The sequence below is a fragment of the Scomber japonicus genome, chromosome 19 (genome assembly GCF_027409825.1).
Source record: "Scomber japonicus isolate fScoJap1 chromosome 19, fScoJap1.pri, whole genome shotgun sequence".
Taxonomy (NCBI): Eukaryota; Metazoa; Chordata; class Actinopteri; order Scombriformes; family Scombridae; genus Scomber; species Scomber japonicus.
In genome coordinates, this window is record NC_070596.1 from 9509896 (window position 1) to 9530372 (window position 20477).

The 20477-nt window shown below is 40.1% G+C and overlaps 1 protein-coding gene across 1 annotated transcript in view; it reads left to right on the forward strand.

Annotated features, from left to right (window-relative positions):
- Positions 1-11930: 11930 nt before the first annotated feature.
- Positions 11931-20477, forward strand: part of LOC128380680 (leucine-rich repeat transmembrane neuronal protein 4) — a 96918-nt gene continuing 88371 nt past the window's right edge. The window contains exons 1-2 of the mRNA XM_053340547.1: positions 11931-11997; positions 12855-14416. Of these exons, the coding sequence (XP_053196522.1) occupies positions 11931-11997; positions 12855-14416 (1629 nt within the window). The remainder of the gene's footprint in view (positions 11998-12854; positions 14417-20477) is intronic.

Genomic DNA, 20477 nt, shown 5'->3' on the forward strand with positions numbered 1-20477 from the left:
CGTTTAGACAGGACACATGCACCAGGGATGGCCATACATTTACCTGTACAGTAAGGTCACTGAAGCGTCTCCAGCCACTTCATCCATATTTGTATTTTACCTCTGGTATTCCATCTAACATGTATCTCTATTATCCTCTCAAAATCCCAATAAAAAATCATGTTTTAACCATTTAAAATGTTATTTATATTGATCAAATTGGTGCTTTGTCAGTGATAGTATGAAGCAGAGATAGACCTGTGCACCTATTATTTCTATGTGGTTACAAGCAGATTTACTTACTCACTTAAGTTCATGAATTGCTTTTAGGCAACAACAATCACTTCTATTTTTGAGTCACTGAGTCATGCATTCAGACATTTATTAGATTATTTTACATGCAGGCTATTCCTGTTACTCTCACAAGAATATTGAGTATACATCTTATTAAATGTAAGAACACTGCATCTCCATATGTGCATGCATAGAATCTACTGATAATCTTAAACAATAAAACAACACATATCAGGTGTTTTTGTGAGCATGTGCAGTCCCACTTGATCTATTAATAGTCTCTGAGAGAGCTCAAAAAGCAGTGCTATTGAAATCACCGAAGGCCTCAACATTAGTGACCTGAAAAGCTGTTCAACATGTGAATGTTGCTGGGCAACAAACACAGTTCCAATCAGGGAAGAGTGTTTTGGTAAATATTACCTTTAAAACTACATTTTGTTCCAGGAGGGCAAAATTACTCATGACAGTGACCAGCTACAGCCGGCTGCATATGATCAAAACAAAGAAAAAACAATTTCACTTGAGAGCACAGCATAAGAGATTCTTTTTGTTTTTTTTTTAGTTCAAGGCTGCTAACATTTCTTTTTTTTTCTCCAGCCAATGTTGAATACTACCAACTGACAGACACTTAAACCAACAAGCAAAGGCAATTCATCGGTGGAGTAAAAAAGGTGAGGGTAAACTATACAGTTATATATCTCGAGAAGAGAAATTACTGCTGTAGCCTGTGGGCTGGCACTGTCTGTATCTCCATAACTTCACAGGGTATTAATTGTTTCAGCGCCGTCAGCAGAATGGCCTCTGCTTGTTGAACCGAATCCAGAAGTAAAGTCATCAGCCAAATTGCATGGGAGCAGATACTGAGACTGAGCTACGGTGCAAGATGCTGAATTTTTAAGAGCAGTAGGAAGATGGTGTCGGAGAATGTCTGGCTCCATTTTGAGACGTACTCTGAGCACAGGTAACCAACACTGAGTTGATGAATGGGTGGAACACTAAAAACTCAGTGGGTTGGTCTCATGGTAGATTGCTAATTCATCAGTATAGGATTACTATTGAAAAGACATTTAAAAAAAAGATGGAATTGTCAAAGGTGCACCTGCCATTGACATTTATGTGACAGCCGCTCAACTACAATAGAGCTTACTATTCCTGAACAGGATATACTATATAAGATCAAGTGAGAAGTGGCATTTGGCGGTAGTCGTAGCAGTGATTAGCTGAGCACATGTGTGAGAGATGCTGCAGGGAATAAAACCTCTGTGCTAGATTAAAAAGCTTATCCCTGAGCATCTCATTTAAATAGTCCTACTTTCCACAATGAAAGACATACATCAGACTACCCAGAATTGAATTTGTGTTTAATTTCACAAAGGGTTCAATTAATGCGGAAGACGACAAATGATTAGCGGTTGGAGTAAAGTTTTAAGTACTATTATTAAAAAAACAAAAAAAAACTGCTCCATCAGTAGTGGAGTAGTTCGACATTCTACAGATGCATTACTTTAGTACAAAGTATTCACAGCAAAATAAGTATCAAAGTAAAAGCAAGGCTCGGTGACTTCAGAATATAAAATGATCATGTCAGTAAGTGGCATTTTAATTATGTACTTGGTCCAGGTAATGCTGAGTTTGACTGTTTTTGTTGTTTTTTTTACAGTCTCAGAGTCAAGTCATATGTGATATATTATGTATATTTTAAATTTAAACTTTTTTTTATCTTTAAAGCCATCATATAGTGGAGATATAACTACATTTACTTCCAAACTGTAGCGTTAAAATATACAAAATGGAAATACCCAAGTACCCACACCTCTGCTGAAAAGGTGTTTCATTAACAATCTTTATATTTGCTCATTAATATACTTTCTTGTACTTTAAGCAGGATATCTGCTATGTTAATATAAGTACAACTTCATCCAAGTGAAAGAAAGGGGTTATACCATAGATTACCCAGTGCAGATGCAATGCTCATTAAAAATTCATTTGCCCATTTCTTCCTTAAATACATCCAAGCTTTAAAAGGCAGCTGGGGGGGGCTGTCAATTAAATACGATTGGGTTTGTGCAGAAAAATAAATATAATTGCATTTATGACTCCTGGTTTAGTTGTTTCTCAGAAATCAGTCCCTGGACAGTTCCAGGAATCAGTCCTCGAGTGTGCAGCCACATTGTACCATTTCAGCACCATGGTGAGCGCCATGCAGCGGTTTGTATTGGTTCACGGGCTGTGCTTACAGCTGCCTTTTCAATGGAACTCAATGACACACACACACACATGCTGTGTGTTTGTGCAACTGTAGAAGGGCTTTCAGTACATTGTCTCTTTAACATCACAACCTTTACCTTTCTCTTAACTCAATTATTTAAGCCTAAAACCGACTCTTAACCTTCAAACAACCCCAGAATCGTCCAAAATGTCATCACTTTCCAAACATGTCCTCACTCTCAAGATCTAACACTCAAAATGATCCTGACAGACAGAAAAGCGCGCGCACACACAGACGCGCACGCGCACAAACTGCAGAAAATACTATTTCATATTCAGGAAACCATTACTAATTAATTCCCTATCGTCTACAAATGTATGTGTTGCATTCATTACTTGTATTGTGGTAACGATTCTTTTTTTTAACAAGGCGTGATTTTCTTCACCTCAAGCAAACACATGCCATTAAAATGAATGCGTGATTTAGATTACACTGTGATAAGAGTTGGATTCATTCCTTTTTCTTCTAAATCGACCTTCCTTTAAAAAAAAAAAACCAAACGCCGTAACATGTAACTCACGATGCACCCTTAGACGAGCTCTTGGGTCGCAGTCTCACCAGAAGAGGGCATTCCGATTCTGCCTGACAAAGTTGCTTTGACATGCAGCCGTGATTAACAACAGCGTCATGCTGTATTTCAAACCGAGGAAGAACGAGCATGAGAGGAACGTTTGGACAAAACGGTGGATTTTTGGATATTTGACTGTTCCGCGAATCTCATTGACAGCGTTTCACAGAGACTTGTGGATAACCCACCGTTACTTTCCTCTGTGCGCCATGCGCGGATCAGACTGAGCATCCCTTAGAATAGAGACGGCGGGGTTTACTTGGGAGAGGAATCTTTCTAAGGGCAGCTTGACTCCTTTGGAAAATTACCTTGTTTTTTTTGTGCATCATGTCAACGCATTTGTGAAGTTTTGTGTCAGGATTTATGCGGAATCTCCATGCGCATGTAAGACTGCCATGATTTACTTGGATGTGGCTCCGTTATTGTCTGCGCCTACTGCAGTAGTCTTGTTGGCTGTAACTTGAAAAAAAAAGAGAACGATTCTTTTTTTTGCTGCGGAAACATGGATAGGGAGTTCTGAAACCGGATTTTCCTCCCTTTTAATCTGGAGTTGGAAGTAAATGATAGCCTATTCGCCCCGGTTCAGTTGTACGGTTGTAGATGCAAAACTAAACCGGATAGCACATCCAGGTCCGGGAGAGTAAAGGGCAGGTGCGCTCTGGAATCGGCGGCTGCGCGGAGAGAGACCGGGCTAGTGGATTAGGACGGTACCTGTGTGTGTGGAGAGCGCGTCATGCGGACTCGGATGTCGCGCACAAGAAGCCATTAAAACCTGTAGGCTGGAGCTGACAGATACGCGGATATGGGTAAGTTGTGTTTTTTATGTTACCATCATTTTATTAATAGCGTAGGTTATTGCAAAAACATACTCCACTTGTCCTCCTTTTTCTCACAAGACACCACAGCATGTCTTGACTCTGCCGATCATTATCTGCTCCGAATCAGGTGTTTGCATCCAAGAAAAAAATTGTCGTCTTTTCAAACGTACTGTTATCACATCTATTAAGGGTTTGGTGTCTTTTCTTAAGTGGTTCGGGGGAGCTTGAGAAACGGGGCTGGAGCCTGTGCTGTAGCCTGTTAGTCGCAGAGCTGCAATGTGTTTTTCCTCCATCCTCCGGCAGTATGGCTTATAAGACACTAAGGATACTTATTTTTTTGTATTTTTCAAGATTGTGCGCTTAAGGGTTTGGTCCAAAAAATCATGAGGAAAGCAAATAACTGAGGACAACCCCCCCCCCCTTCTTTTTTTTCCTTGACTACTTAGAGTGGCTGGCTCATTGACATGGACTGGAATGCTAATCACGGTAAATGTTGGAAGCCAGTCAACTTTATAAAGCGTGTCCCTGCATAATCATTGATTGTCCTTAATCTGTACACACCAGGGCTACTGTCCAGTTTCAGCCCCCTGTTAACACCTCCCCAAAAAACTCTTGTGGTTTTCGTGCAGGTTTTGCTTTGCAGACTGATTCTCATTCAAGATAGCCGAGGTATTCTGCACCTGCTATCATGAGAGACTCTCCAATTCCAGCTTAAAACTGTGTGCCCGTATATCAGTGATGTGTGTGTGTGTGTGTGTTTGTGTGTGTGTGTGTGTGTCTTCAGTAAGGCATAATTGGATTTCTGTGTCTTGGCGCGTGCACGTGTCATCCCCATCCTATTCTCAATTTTTACGGAGTGAGATTTTACCATTTTTGCCCCCTTCTGTTTTCCTCATGCTTGCGTACACATTTATAATCCCACCCCCCTCACCCCCCCACATCACTTTCTTGGCATCCCTTTCACTCCGTCCCTCTCTTGGTAATACATTTCTAACTGTGAGCAAAATACTACACAAAATCAGATGCAATTTTTTCAGGATTTATAATTAGGGCTTGTTCGCCTTCACTCTCTCTCTTGCTCTTTTTTTTTTTTTTGGCATCCTCTTGGTCTGATGTTATTGTCTGAGGTAGCCTAATCTCCTCAGCCATTCTTAACTAGCATACAGATGGCCAAGTTCACTGGTAGTGCTGTGCCATTAATTGTGAGGCCGCATGATATATCGACCCACAGTGGGTTACTGCACCACATCAATATAAACTACAACAGCACACAAAGCCATACTGTACAGACTGTAGGAGTTCAGATACAATTTATGTGTAAATTGTAAAGCAACCGTATATGGTTAATCATAGAGGCTTATGGGCCTGTTTCTTACTTTAATGGCATTGCATGTCAGAAAACTCTGCATACACGTGGTGCAGTGATTTTGACAGGCCTCGTGCAGGCAGGTGCACACACATGCCTGCAAACATGCTTGTTTCCAGGTGCACTTCCTCGCCAGAAGTCTCAACTTTTGTCAAGCTCATGTAGCTTCATGCTGTTGCCCACAATTATTTGATGATTACATGGCACTGTAGTCTCAGTTATCCACCAGTGTAGCTGACTGTGATGCTCTTCATTAACAGCATGCAATGCACTTATGTTTCATGGACCATATCATTAGAGATCTCCTTTGCAGGAATAGAACGGTAGGGTGGGGATAGTAAAACAAGCCACATCCAGAGTTGCAGTTGCAGAGACTCAAATTACATTTAAAACAATTTCCTAACATCTAAAACACGTTTGCTGTGAAAAACATGACAAGCTGTCTGATCAATAAGAAATTACATAGATATAATAGTTTGTTGATAACATGACATTCAGTTTGATACTGATCATAGTCCCATAGCTGGTCTGCAAGTTCACAGTAGCCCAATAATAGGCAACAGATGACCTTCTGCTGGCCCTACAGCATCCAACAGGCAGCATTCTTGAAATGTCAGGTGAAAGGAGCAGATCAACAGGCCCTTTGAAGGTGATATCTGTGCATATGTTATTTACATTTGATTATTTTCAAAGCAGAAAACCAATGGCTTGTGAAGCACCTCGGATCCAGCATCCATTATCTACAGAATACATTCTTATCCTGTTCAGGGTTGCAGGGAGCTGGATGCATTGAGCAAGAAGCAGAGTACACACTGGCAGATTTGATAGTAACACTTGGCGTACCTGCTAAAATAATCTAATGTGCAGCATTTCTGTACAATGGGACCAGTCAAAGAAAATCAGCAGTGTGTTCTGTAATTATTCTACAAACCAAAATTTAGCATGACAGAGGAAGAGAAATGGAGAGGAAATTTGGGAACACAAGTGAGCACAATGTAGTTCAGTCTGATAGGTTAAGAGGATGGCCCTCAGAACAGCTGATATACAAAGCTTCAGAAATGTGCTATTGATAGTATGCCACTGTGCAATACCCAGTTTTGTACCCTTATACCTTTCAGAACCCACTCAGGCATAATGCATCCTCTAGTCTAGAACAAGTGCACCCCAGCACACCATATGACTGTTTCTACTTTCAGAACTATTGGTGTTTTTAGTGTTGTATCTGTCTACATTGCTTAATGGATTCATTGGACCAACTTGACCAGGATGTTGGTCATTTTGCTGAGTATCTAAGCTATTATGACGTAGAGTAAATGGAACACAACATTAACAGGGACATGATATTAAAACTCAGTTTAAGTATCTAGTAGAGAATTTTTTATTTAGAAGAGAATGTTTAATTTGGAAGAAATGAGCAGAAGGAAATCTATTTACCAGTTAGTCACTTTTTCTTTACCCATATTTACAATATATTCTCAAAATGGCCTGTATCGACAAAAAATTCAGTTTCAGTAATTTGGAAGATTTTGCAGTATGTTGAATCATTACAGTAATTACAATGAAAGTCAAGCTAAGAAACAACCCCCTGCACTGCTATAGATTAGTTAGATTGAGAGTTCTATAAAAACAAAGAATGTCTCAAGAACAGTATATAATTGGGAATCGCAAGTAAGTTTTAGAGCAGCTGATACGCAGAGCATCCTGTAACCATAGCAACTCATTCTCACTCCTACCTGTGTACACATGACATTAAAGGACAGGGAGAGACAGTGAAGCACTGCTGACTGACCCCCTGATGGTCAGAATGACTCGCTGCTACACAGTACTGCTGCACAGCACTGCTGCACAGTGCTGCTGCTGCGCTGTGCTGCTCTGTCTTGTCTGTCCGTGCGCTGTCCTCTTTTTGGGTTGCAACGTTTCAGTTATGAATTAGTTTTTCACTGCATGAGAAAATTGATGTTTGGCATTTGAGTGTGTGAGAGGCTCACGGTCAATGCGTGAAAGTTGGCAGTCCTGTTAATAGCTACGTTACACTTACAAGAGCTGACTCTGATTCAACTCCTTCGCAGAGAGCGAAGCAGGTTCATTCAAGATACGCTGTCTTTTCTTTTTTTATGTTTTATTTTGTCAATGATCGCATTTCAACTAAATGGCATGTTTCTCACCTTTGACACTCAGACTCCCTTGTGAATTGAAAGACTGTCATTGTAAGTCAAAACATGCTGGGGCAAACGATTGGTGATTCATTTTTTTGCCTGTGCACAGTATTCATGATAATACTCATGCAGCCCTTTTCTATCTTCTACCTAATCAGTGCAACAAATACAATGTTTTCCAACCACTGCTGAAGTGGGTCTAACTTGGCAGGCCTTGCTATCATCTCAAAGATAATTGGAGACTAATAGGATGACTTAGGCTGGTCTTGGGACGTCCTTCCCTATGTGTTGGGCTGCTGTCCAGCGTCTATGTGCAGTCAAGGCTGAAGCTGCTTGCAGTTTTGTCAATGACAGGCAGCAAATAGCAATGAGCCACTTGTGTGCACTCAAAGTGCACCAGTTAGCGAGTCCATTTGCCAAGTTATTAAGCTACATTTGGTTTTATTTTAGGTCAGCAGTAAAGTGCACTTACTCTCTCTATGTGTTAAGGTTGAGAGGCAGAAATAGCTATCTTCTCGTGCTGAGGACAGCAGGACTGTCTGCTACATAACTAAACATTATGCACACGCCTTTAGACAAACTTTTGCTTTGACTTATCCATCCATATTAGAGTTAGACAGATAACTGCAGTGTGACAAAGAAAAATGAGAAGCACAGATCTATATATTACCATTCCGAATGCTAAAATGTAAGTAAGATAAATGTTCGTCCTAAAAGCGCTGTCTGAAAGCAAGCAGGCAAAAAAGAAAGAGGGTCAGAGAGTGAAAATAGAAAACAACAAGTTAAGTGAAAGGACCTAAGAGATGGTTTTCACCACATGCATAAAAATAGTCTTTGGATTTTAAAAACATCCCGTTGACTGCCGGGTTCAAGGACGTGCTTTACTAGCATATTTTCAATAAGATGGAAAACGAAACAAAGGAGAAATTGTACATCTAAGTAGATATGTCAGAGGAACAGTAATGGTGAGAGGTACATCAGGTAAGAGGTAATAGAGATACAAACCCCTTGAGTGACACCTCAGAGGGTGACTTGTGCTCCTTTGTGAATAAGATTAGAGGAGTAGTGGGGAAGGAGATGGCTTACAGAGGCATTAGCACACAGAGCGCTCATTAAACCACATACAGTGTCAGTAAGGGGAAAGAGGTTTCCTGTGAGGCAGGCTCAAACTGAAAGACATGGCAGAGTCACTTCTAATAAAGCAAGCCTATTATGCACATGGGAAATAATCAAAGGGGGGTTGTTTCTTTATCCTCCTGGGATATGCGTGAAACACAAAATTTAAAAAACACGTATTCAAGTTTAACAGCCTACACATTCTGTTCCCCAGTCAAAAGTGTTTATTAAAATTACTTGAAATGCACCTGGGACATTACACATGGGTATTATTCTATATCAGTATACCTGTATTTCATTGTAAGCCTTTGAGGCATAGAGAGTTTGGCAAATTAGTTAAAGTTACATTCCTAAACCCGAGAAAAAACAAATTGGGTGCACACAGAAATACTGCATCTTGTGATCACCATCTTTGTTGCCTCAATATTTATGTGAAAGTATCACAGTTGTGAGATCCAAGATGGAGAAATATGATTGATGTATCTGCTGGTATAATCAATAGCCAGCACAAATTATCTGTACAGTTCCATGGTTCCCTCCATCTGTAACGAATGATGAAAGATTCTTTTGAAAACAAACAGTAAGTGTGTGTCTCTCTCCATCACACTCTTAGACACACACACACACACACACAAACGCACACATACAATACCCATATGGGATCAGCAGATGCTTGGCAAGGAGCGAAATGGCTATGTTAGATAGCATATGCTGTATGATGCCTCTCAGCCACTCTATGTTAGGGAATTATTTCTGACAAATCCCGCAAAGATAACAGAGAAAAAGAAAATTAAAAGAATTCTTACTGTTGAAACTGCACCACAACTATCCCTAAAGCCTGCAGATTCAGTGTTTTTGCTCATGTTCAACATCCATTTAACACATCTACATAGCACATACATTCGATTTGGCAAATTCAGCGTGGTGCCTGCCAACGCATCCTACATTTTGTAAGCTTAAGTATGGACAACTTATATCTTGACATGTCAGTCATATCTCACTTTGATAATGGCAATAAAGTCCGTACTTGATGATGTTGCCTTGAAAAACACACATAAGTAGTGAATACCCCCATACCACCTCCTCAAGGGGAAATCAATGTATCTTAATGACAGATCATTAGTGGCTCTGTAAAGGGGAACGATTTTAATGGAAACAACTCTGTCTCACCTCAGAACAAGGAGTGATGACCACTTTTCTTCACATTTCTAAAGGTATTTGAAACAGAGCATCAAACCTCCGAAAAATAAGACATTTTCATTATAAATTTGTCATCATCCTAAATGCTGTGCTATCATTTAAGAGGCACATTTGGTGTCCAAGTTGTTGTCTAATTCGGTAGAGTTTGCAACATTTTTTTTTTCTTTTTAAACTTGAGGAATGCAGAAATGATGATTCATGCTGAACTTGTACTGCTTTGGTTTGGTTAAACATGAAATGGCTGGAGTCTAAATTGAAACGCCTCCGGGATTGTATACACAACCATCACCTCTTGAATGTTAATTTGCTCTGTACAGACTGCCTTTCATAACTCATCTGCTTCTACCATTGGTGCAATGATTGCTTATGGAATGACTGAATATAAATACAGATACAGATGTGATTGAGTTGCTTTGCTGTAGCATTGATTGTCAGTGTGTATACATTGTAAACATATGGCACAAATGGCATCAATCCAAGCAGACAAGGCTGTGTAGTTTGAGGTAATGAGTCTACATGGTGTGAACTTTCTTTTACATCAGGATGATTTGTCCCCTTCTGTTTATAACACCTAATGATAACATAATACCATCACACTAACGTTTGAGTTCATACCACATATTACTTAAAATGACTAATAAATATAACTGATAATGGAATTTTTCTAGGATATTTTCAAACTCATTGTTTTTTGCTTATAGATGCCGATATATGCAGTTTTTTTGTTTATTTTTTTCCCCCACCTGGCTCAGGAGACTATCACACATGTAATCATAGATTGTACTAAGTTTGACCAAGAAAGACAATATATAAAGGAAGAACTTAGGAAGACTGGCGTTCAGGAGCTCTGCATTAAAACTTTAATGAACCTGCCAAGTGGGTCGAGCAGTAGACTTTTCTTTGAGTTTGTTAGACAGACAGGATTAATGGGTACGATTGAATCTCTAGTCCACACTCCAAAGCAGAAGGTGACAGTAATACAACTAATACACATTTTGTCAACTGCCATTGTAAACCAAAAATACATTTTTTTCTCAAATATATACATAGTTTTTGTTTTTGTTTGTTTGATTTTTTAATTTCCCCTGTTATTACTTTTGAGATCAGCACTTATTAATATTCTGTTCTTTTATTGAGCCATTGCTACAAAGTTTTGTCTGAATGTGCCCTGCATAGTGTATATCTGAATGACAAATACAAAATCTATCTAGCTATCTATCTATCTATCCATCCTGTCAGCTGAGGTGTTTCCTATCTGTGCAGCTGAACACTGCAGCTCGTCTATGGAATTTCACCCTGACGGTATTGGTGCTTCCTCTGCAGGCTCGATTTCACTCAGTAGCCCAACAGACTCACTGCTTCTTCCCACTTCAATCTGAATAACCAACCAGGGCTTAGTGCTCCGGTTGGATCCACATGGAGAGCTGGGGCTACCTGGTAGTCTAGTGGAGCATTAGCTGCAGCATTGCTGGAGGGAAACACAGTAATCTACCCTCCACTACACTACCAAGCAGGGGCTAGCTAGCACAAACATGATCTGTGTGGATCTCATTGGAGCCCCTCTTTTAAATCACAGCCAGGCAGCAGAGCAGAAGAAGACTGCAACTGCAGCATTAGAGAGAGCATGTTACATTTTACATTTCACATGAAATGCTTGTAGCTTGAGTTTCTTTAATTGCAGTGATTAAATAATGTTGAGTTACAGGTCATGAACTTTAACGTCAAGTTCTAAGCAAACTAGAGGATAATGATGTCTGTTCTGTAAATATTCAGTATCTTCTAAACTATGTATCAGACAATAGACAATATGTCATCTTAATTACATTTGGAATCGTTGGGGAGTGATGGCTTCCTATCATTTATATCCACATGCTGTTTTTTCTATGTCTTCCAGACTTGAATCTTATAGCACAAACTAAGCTCATGAGTTGTACTTTTGCTGATACAGATGTGATTGGTCTTTACATATATGCAGCAAGAGGACTTAACTTTATTTGACTACATTTACATTACAAAAACTTAAATAGATGTCTCACTGTGTGTTGCAGAGATATCTAGATGCTGACAGGTTGGATGGCATCAGGTCTGATGAATTATTGTTAAGTGCATTCTCTTCACAAAATATGCAATGTAATATAGACATATCTGTAGGTGTGTTGTAGAGATGGTGTACATAGGTCAGTATGAGCCAGAGGGGTTAGCACTGGATGTGACAACCTTGGAGACTGAAAGTAAAAACTACACTCTACACCATAGCTGTATCCATTGAGGTAAGGGAGTGAGTAATAAAAGGATGGATCAGAAAGGGCATGGTATATCTGGACATTTAATGGATGAATCTGACAGCTTTGGATACAGGCAAAGGCTAGGGAACTGGTATGAAGGGTCTGAAATCTGGAAATTGCATGAATGAATAAGACTCTGATTCTGAATGATGGTAGAAGGAGCAACTACTGAACTGCTACAATGGTATAGGAGAGATCTCTATTTGTCAAAGGGGGGTGAAAGTCCAACCATTTTTGAGGGTGAAAAAAAAGGGCGTGAAGACAAGGCCTGCTTTAAAAGTTCTGTCATCTTCACATCAATTATGAGTGTGAAAATATCTTCCTTCCTTCAGGATATAACAGCAGCTATTTATAATTTCCTTCACTTTCACAGCTCAGTTGTGTTGTTTCGTGACTTTGAGAGGATAGTGTCCTTCCTATTCAGATGCACACACATTAATCATTACACTGAATATAAGCTAACAAACACAAACATGTACACTGTAGTATTATTACCTGATGATTAGACGAAAACCATACACATGTAGATGCACAGATATGGTGCATGATATTTGCCTCAGGGTACCTCTTCAGTAATTATAAGCAAAACTCTGTTTTCATCTTAAGATAAAAAAAAACTTATAAAAAACAACATATAGATTGTTGAACATCATAATTCCCCAAATTGGAAACAAATAAAACAGTAATCCACTCAGTGTATAGCATGCAGTTGTGTACCAAACAACAATTATAAATACTTTTTGATTTTGTAATAAGCTCATCTGATTAAAGCTTTTTCTTTTTGTCTCTTCCCTTTCCTATAGGCTCTGCTCTGCGGCGTCGCTGGCTAGTGGTCCAACTCCTGATGCAGGTGTGGCTGGCGGCAAATCCATCTCTGAGTGAGCGCCCATGCCCCAAGAGCTGTCGTTGTGATGGAAAAATTGTCTACTGTGAGTCAAGCGCCTTTCGTGATGTCCCCAAGAACCTTTCTGGAGGATGTGAAGGCCTGTCTTTACGGTACAACAGCCTTGCCAGTCTTCGTGCAGGCCAGTTTGTTGGTCTCAACCATCTCATCTGGCTCTACTTGGACCACAATTACATTGCATCTGTGGATGGAATGGCCTTCCAGGGAGTTCGCAGGCTCAAAGAGCTAATCCTGAGCTCCAACAAAATCACATCACTCCACAACACCACATTCCACCCAGTCCCTAATTTGCGTAACCTGGACCTGTCATACAACAAACTGCAAGCCTTGCAGCCTGGGCAGTTCCAGGGCCTGAGGAAGCTTCTCAGCCTTCATATACGGTCAAACTCTCTAAAAACGATCCCAGTCCGTCTGTTCCAAGATTGCAGAAATCTTGAGTTCTTGGATCTGGGTTACAACCGCCTACGCAGTATCACCCGGAATGCTTTTTCAGGCCTAGTCAAGCTCACTGAGCTGCATCTGGAGCATAACCAGTTCTCAAAGATCAATTTCTCTCACTTTCCTCGTCTGTACAATCTGCGGGCACTTTACCTGCAGTGGAATCGCATTCGTTCAATGAACCAGGGCCTGACCTGGACCTGGGCCTCCATCCAGAAACTGGATCTGTCTGGGAATGATCTAACAGAAGTAGATGCTGTAGTTTACCAATGCCTGCCCAACCTACAGACTCTCAATCTGGACTCCAACAAACTGACCAATGTCTCCCAAGAGGTGGTGGATGCCTGGATCTCTTTGACTACTATTAGCTTAGCTGGGAATGTATGGGACTGTGGCCCTGCCATCTGTCCTCTGGTGGCCTGGTTGAGAAACTTCAGAGGGGCAAAGGAAACCGCCATGATCTGTGCCTCCCCAAAGAAAGCCCAGGGTGAGAAAGTGATGGATGCTGTTGAAGCTTTTGGTGTTTGTCAATCAAACCAAGTGACAACACTCACTGTGAGTATTCCTCCAACCCCATCCAACACCCCCATGATGACTGACCATCACCCGGCAATTCTGGCTTCACCTACTGGTTCTGGAAAAAGAGGAGAGGGTTCTATCAGAGGCCCCACTTCCTCAGCTGTTACCCCACCTGTGGCCCTTCCCCCAGAGCAGGAATTGGAGCCCGTGTCCTTCCATAAGATTGTGGCTGGAAGCGTTGCCCTTTTTCTATCTGTTGCAATGATCCTGTTGGTAATCTACGTGTCTTGGAAGCGCTATCCTAGCAGTGTGAAGCAGCTGCAGGAGCATTCGGCAGCAGCCCGCAAACGCCGCAAGAAAGCAAGAGAGACGGAGCGCACCCTGAGCTCTCCTCTGCAGGAGTACTATGTGGACTACAAGCCCACCAATTCTGAGGCCATGGATGTGCTTGTAAATGGGACCGGACCCTGCACCTATACCATCTCAGGCTCCAGAGAATGCGAGGTATGACCCACACCACCGCCACTCCTAAACAAAACTATGTCCACAGCAAGGCAACCAGAGGTAATTATTTACAATGCTTTGATAGATGAAAAATCTGCTGCTTGATTACTTAGCCTCACACAGCAGGTTCAGAGAATAATGTGTGCCCATGGATTATTATCGAATGGATCAGAGATGGTTTTAGCACCACTTTGTGCATAACAAGATATCTCTTGTTTTCAGATGGGTCTTTATATATTCGCTTAAACCTTAATCTCAGCTGAGACGCAAATGTTTGTTTTGCAGCAGAATTGTACAGACATAGAGATAAATGAGACTGATTACATTTCCTACTCTGCATAATCTTAAACTTAAGTTATGTTGTTTGTGATAAGACGTTTGTGCTAGTTTAGGTACTTGTTTGCTTTTTTTCTCTTTGCTTGCATATCACAGGCTTTGTGTTTGCTCTACTGCTATTCAGTTTTTGATGAGCAGTTTTGTGTAGGGAGTTTAGCTGAATGGTGGAAAGATTCACTCCTGGACACTAGATACGAATGCTAATAGAGAGCTGTCGCTGAATAGAGCATCCCCAGAGATGATGACTTCACACTTTTCTTGACATGACTATTTTAGCTGTTGTAAAATATTTCATGTTCCTAGTCCCCCAACAGCACTTGATGTCTGAATTTTCCCTTCCCTGACTTACTACAAGTTACTTCTTTACTCACTGGTGCCATTGATTAGTCACACTTAAAAAGAAATGCATACTTTCACTGGCCATCCACACTTTTACTCACGAAATGTGCGCGCGCACACACACACACACACACACACACACACACACACACACAGAGAAAGAAGTAGTGTTTGATAGTCCCGAAAGGAGAAATCCTTTGAAATCTTTTGTACACAGACATGTGAATTTCTTCAAAACAGTATTTACACAGCAATGGGAATACCACTTTTCTCCTTTTGCTTTTAACAACTATACTCTAGTATACCCGGCATGTTGTGCCATTTTTGTTTAAACCTTTCATTGCATTGCAGAGTTTCCCCAGGTTTTCTGAGATACAGCAAAGCAAGGCTTCTGTAGAAATGATATCCCCCAGCACTGATTAACTACCCCAGTTGTAACAGGGAGTTACTACGGAGCCCCTCTTGTGACATGGTCAAAAAAATAATTAAATTGTGGCCACAATATAGCTATAACATGCACACAAAATACTCATTTGTGGCCACAAAATAAGTATAACGTGTGCACGAAATACTAATTTGTGGCCACAAAATGGGTATAATGTGCTCAAGCGCTGACACTGTCCTATGAAATCACTAGGAAATCACTAGCAAATCAAAGTAGAATGATTTTTATTGATCAGATATTATCTGTGGTAATAAAGGATTGCGCAATCTAATCAGGGTTCTATTAGCTGTAATATAGCAGTATAAAACGGACTTCAGCAAATCAGGACCAAGCATAAAAACATCATCACAGTGTTAACATAATGGTTTAAAGGAATTATAGCACATTTCATCTGCAGTTAAATGTCAGACTGATAAATAATATAGTGAACTTTTAATCTTCTGTGATTTTATTGAAGGACAAATGTCCAGAGAACACTACAACACATTCAGTAGTTCAGTCAGAGCAACAACAACCTACAAATCAATACAAACTAGATTCTGATCACTGATAGGCTATAGGTTCCCTTGGCAACATGATACATACAGTGAGCGCTATTGTAACTGCATCATTAAACGCTGCGGTTCATATAGCTATGTATTCCCTCAGCTGAGAGTCTGATAGACATGATGCTACTTTCAAAGGAGATGATCAGTGAAAAAGGCTTTTTAAGATGATTTCAAGCTGAAACTGTGAACAGAATTTGGTCCAGATGTGGGCTATTGCATTGATTTGCTTACTCAGCTGTCCAGGAATGATATTAATATTATTAATTCGTATTTCGTGTGCACGTTATAGCTATATTGTGGCCACAATTTAAATTTTTTTTTTTGACCATGTCACCAGAGGGGCTCTATAGGTTACAGATCAGTAAAGCTTGCCTGGATGATCAGGTAGTCCACCCTGCGTAGCTCTAACCCAACAGACATATGGCATATCTTGGTTAAGCACTCTGTATATTTTCACATTACCAGCCCACTCATACTCAATCTCGCTCCTAGATTCTCTCAGCATTGCAGTGGCATGAATTTCTGTCAGGTTCTCTCTGGAGGAATGACTATAAATGCAGAGGTTTAAACAGCAAGAGGAGGAGAGGGCTTGATCTTCCACATAGGTTTCATTTTTTTTTTTTACTGACTGTCTGGCTTTCCTAGAGGCAGGTCACCTGGTAATATGTAATACTTGCATGTTGCCCACATTGGTTTGACTTTAAAGAAGAACTGCATATCATAGCTGCCATTTTGTTGTTGTTTTTTTTTCCTTTTCCTCCTCCATATAGGCTTTGACTGCCTCCTTTCAGCCTACAGTGCTGCTTTATATGTATTGTTAAGTTGGAAAAGCAGAAGATGGTACAGTTAAAGATTTTTAGCGACTGTGCTTCATTATATACAGTGCCAAGCAACCTTCCATTTAAATTCTGCTCTTTTTGCATGACCTCCTTCAACACATATTTTATGGCCTCAACCCAACATGCTATGCTGTTTTCAAGCCAACAAAGCAAATTGCATGCCATCAAAACACACGCTTGCATTATAGTATGAGCTCAAGCCAGCAATATGTACAGATATGATAACACTCCAGTAAAAATCCAGTACAAGGACATCACAGATATTCCTTAAAATTAAAATAATGATAGTAACACTAAAGATGAGTTTTAAAGAGAGATTCACTGTGGACCCCATAGCCCCTCTAAGATTCAATGTGAAAAAAACATTTCAGTTGTCAATTTTCATTGGTAGTTTTACTTAAATTGCCCAAATCACAAAGTTGTCTCAGGGCTTAGACTTAACTCACACCCAGCTGTGCACTGGTCCTTCAGAATTTACATTTGAGAGCTAAGATACCACATCATACTGTGTTTTCTGTACAACTGTTAATGTCAGCAGTAATATAACGTAAGACAACCAGTGAAAGGCTATTGCACTGAGGATCACGAGGAATTAATGGTGCTAGGGAGGAGGGGATACAGTCAGTACATGAAGGCACAAAAAAAAGAAGAAATCCAGCATGTCACATTACAAGGGATAAAAAAGGCATTCCCAGGACACATTTATGTTAGTTGGGTTCTCAACAGACTCACGTTGCATGGTCTAGAGAGGCCCTAACAAACGTTTCCTATGAAAAGTGCCACCCCTTCTCTACTTTAAGGGACCCCACACACAATACCTCACAGCCCTATCCATCAGTGTTACCTAGACATGGGCTTGCTGTTAACTATTGAAATCACTGCATCCATCATTAGCCTTTTTAACCTTGACTTGATTGAACTCGGCAATTTAGCTGAGGCTTTCATCTTGTAAGCCAAATAGAGCACAAATTAACCCATACTGAGATGGGCAAGGTCGAAATTAACATTACAGAGTAAAGTGTCACAACTCAACAAAAATAAATGAATAAAAGGTACTGGAAATATCTGTGATTCATCAACAGGCCAGCATAAGAAGGAATTGTTGACAGAAAAAATGAAGAATAGTGATCAGCGTTTGTTCTTTTATAATAAGAGTTGAACTAGGAATATATTAAATGTACAATGAATAAAGGCAGATGCTAAATGAGAGAGTAGGGTTGCAAAGGGGCGGAGATTTCTCAATACATTTCCGTAAAACTTGCATGGGACAACTGTATACAAACATATAAACATTTCAATTTGATTGGTCAGCAGACATGCATGCAAACTAATACAATGTATTTAAACAACTGACATTTTGACTGATCTATGTGTGATTTGAACTTTAATTAATTATATCATTGAACAACAACACACATTTTGATTTAATATTGTCCAAGTTAAACTTGTACAACTAATAACATAGATCAAATATATTTACCTTACTACTTGACTTTATGTTGTCCTCGGGTTCAAATGTGTGGCTTCAATAAATCATTTAGTTTTGACAACTAAATTTTTCTGGCAAATAAATAGCTTATGAATCTGGTTTCAACCACAAGTATGCTACAAGATGTTTTTTCTCATTACATTTAAGTTCCCTGTTATAGGCTAACATGCAGTTTTGTACATTTCCAGTGTGTTTCCATTAATTCCCATATATTCCCATTAATTCCCATGGGAAGCTTCCAATTTTGAAAATTCTCAAAATTTTGTGTGAGTGAAGTGAAAAAATATATGGCTTCTATTATACATTTTTAAATACTATCATGAACAGCAATTTAATCACATCACCTACAGGTTAAGGACCAAGTTAAGGAAGGGGAGTTGGCACACACTCCTGACTTATGCAGTGATGCCAGTCAGGCTATTAGCTGAACAAATTAACAATGTTATTGCATAAGGTAACTTTTTTTGTAACTTTAAGTTATATGTGAGAACTACAGTAGCATATGGAGTATTATGCTTCTAGGTGTGGTTTACCATCATGTGATTATACTTTCCATAGGCAGTTTTTCTATACTTTATTAAGGCTTACTCTATCACTCTTTCCCCTGCTGTCTGCAATTTTCTAATTACCTCATTATACATGTAGGTCATAGTTATCATCAATGTTGGTACTTCTTGGCCTCAGGTTTCTTATAGAACAATCTGCGTAGCTATAGCCATATTATGAAGCTATATTGCATGCAAATTGTATATGTAAACAACTGGAGGAAACTGAGTGAAGACTTCCACTTCCATAAGCTTCTTTTTTGTCTCTGCAGTCTCCTCCATTTTGTTTCTTGAGATATCCTTGAAAATGCATTCACTTCAGGCTTATCTGTCCCTCTGTCTCATCTTAAAACATTGCAGAGGGGAGACAGGAACTATCAGTCAGCAGTCCACAAAGTCCTGAGTTCATCTCAGAATGTGTTCCGATCTTGTTTCTACATTTTGTTGCTCTCACATAGACATAAATCATTCGGCAGAACACAGCAGCACCTGCTGCACTCTCCCCCACCTCGCAGCCACAGTGCCTTTCCTCAGACTCGAGGCCATAGCAGCTCGGATCTGTTCATCTCTCTTGAGTGGGAATTGCTTATTCCTCCGGTGTCACTCTTACCATTTCTCTCATTTGGATTCGGTGCCATCAATATAACTCACCTCGGCCCTCTTCACATGATTGCTTTATCAGCCCCCAGGTCCACTTGACATGGATGTGAGTTTAGCAGCCTTTTTAGTAAATTGCCTGAAGATGGTGCACCCCTCATTTTCCTACGTCACTTCAACCTGTCCAGAGAGAGGATTATTTCTTTCATTTCATTTCTATCTTCCTTTGATCTCTTCCTTTCTAGCTGTGCTCCTGATGTGGGAAGTGAACTTGACCTGCTCGTGCCACCCACACCTTTTCATGTCTCAGAGCATCATTTGCCATCATTTTTTAACTCACCCTGCAACCTTTGTAACATTTTTGTGGGTTTTTCTTCCTTCCCTCTCTCCCCTCATCTCCTAGCATTTAATATATTTCCCATCTCAGTCTATCACATCTATAAAGCCTATCATCACCCTTTGACCTCTTTCGTCTTCCATCCAGATCTGCTCCATTGTTGCAACCTCCCCTTTGGTTGTCTGAACACAAGTCAACTAAGCAGATAGAGTGCCTCAAATCTTCTACTTTGATTAGCATTTTGATGATACACCAGGACTGCTCTGTCAAAGTCCAAGTAGTGCTACCCTTAATTAATTCACCACTATCTCATCTTACCAAACTAACTTAATGACTTCCTTTTGTGAAAGTCCAGAAACTTACTGCTGCCAGCATGACTGCTACCAGCAGGACTGCTACATGCCCTCTTGACATTACCTGCTCATCCCTTTTTCTGATAGTGCTGCTGACCTTTTCTAAACTACAGTCATCCACTTACTATAATCTCTCACTGCATATGGTTTCCTTTAAGATATGTAATGTTGTTCCTATTTTAAAGGCACCCCTACTCATCTGATGCTAAAAACTAGACAGTTGTTGTATACTA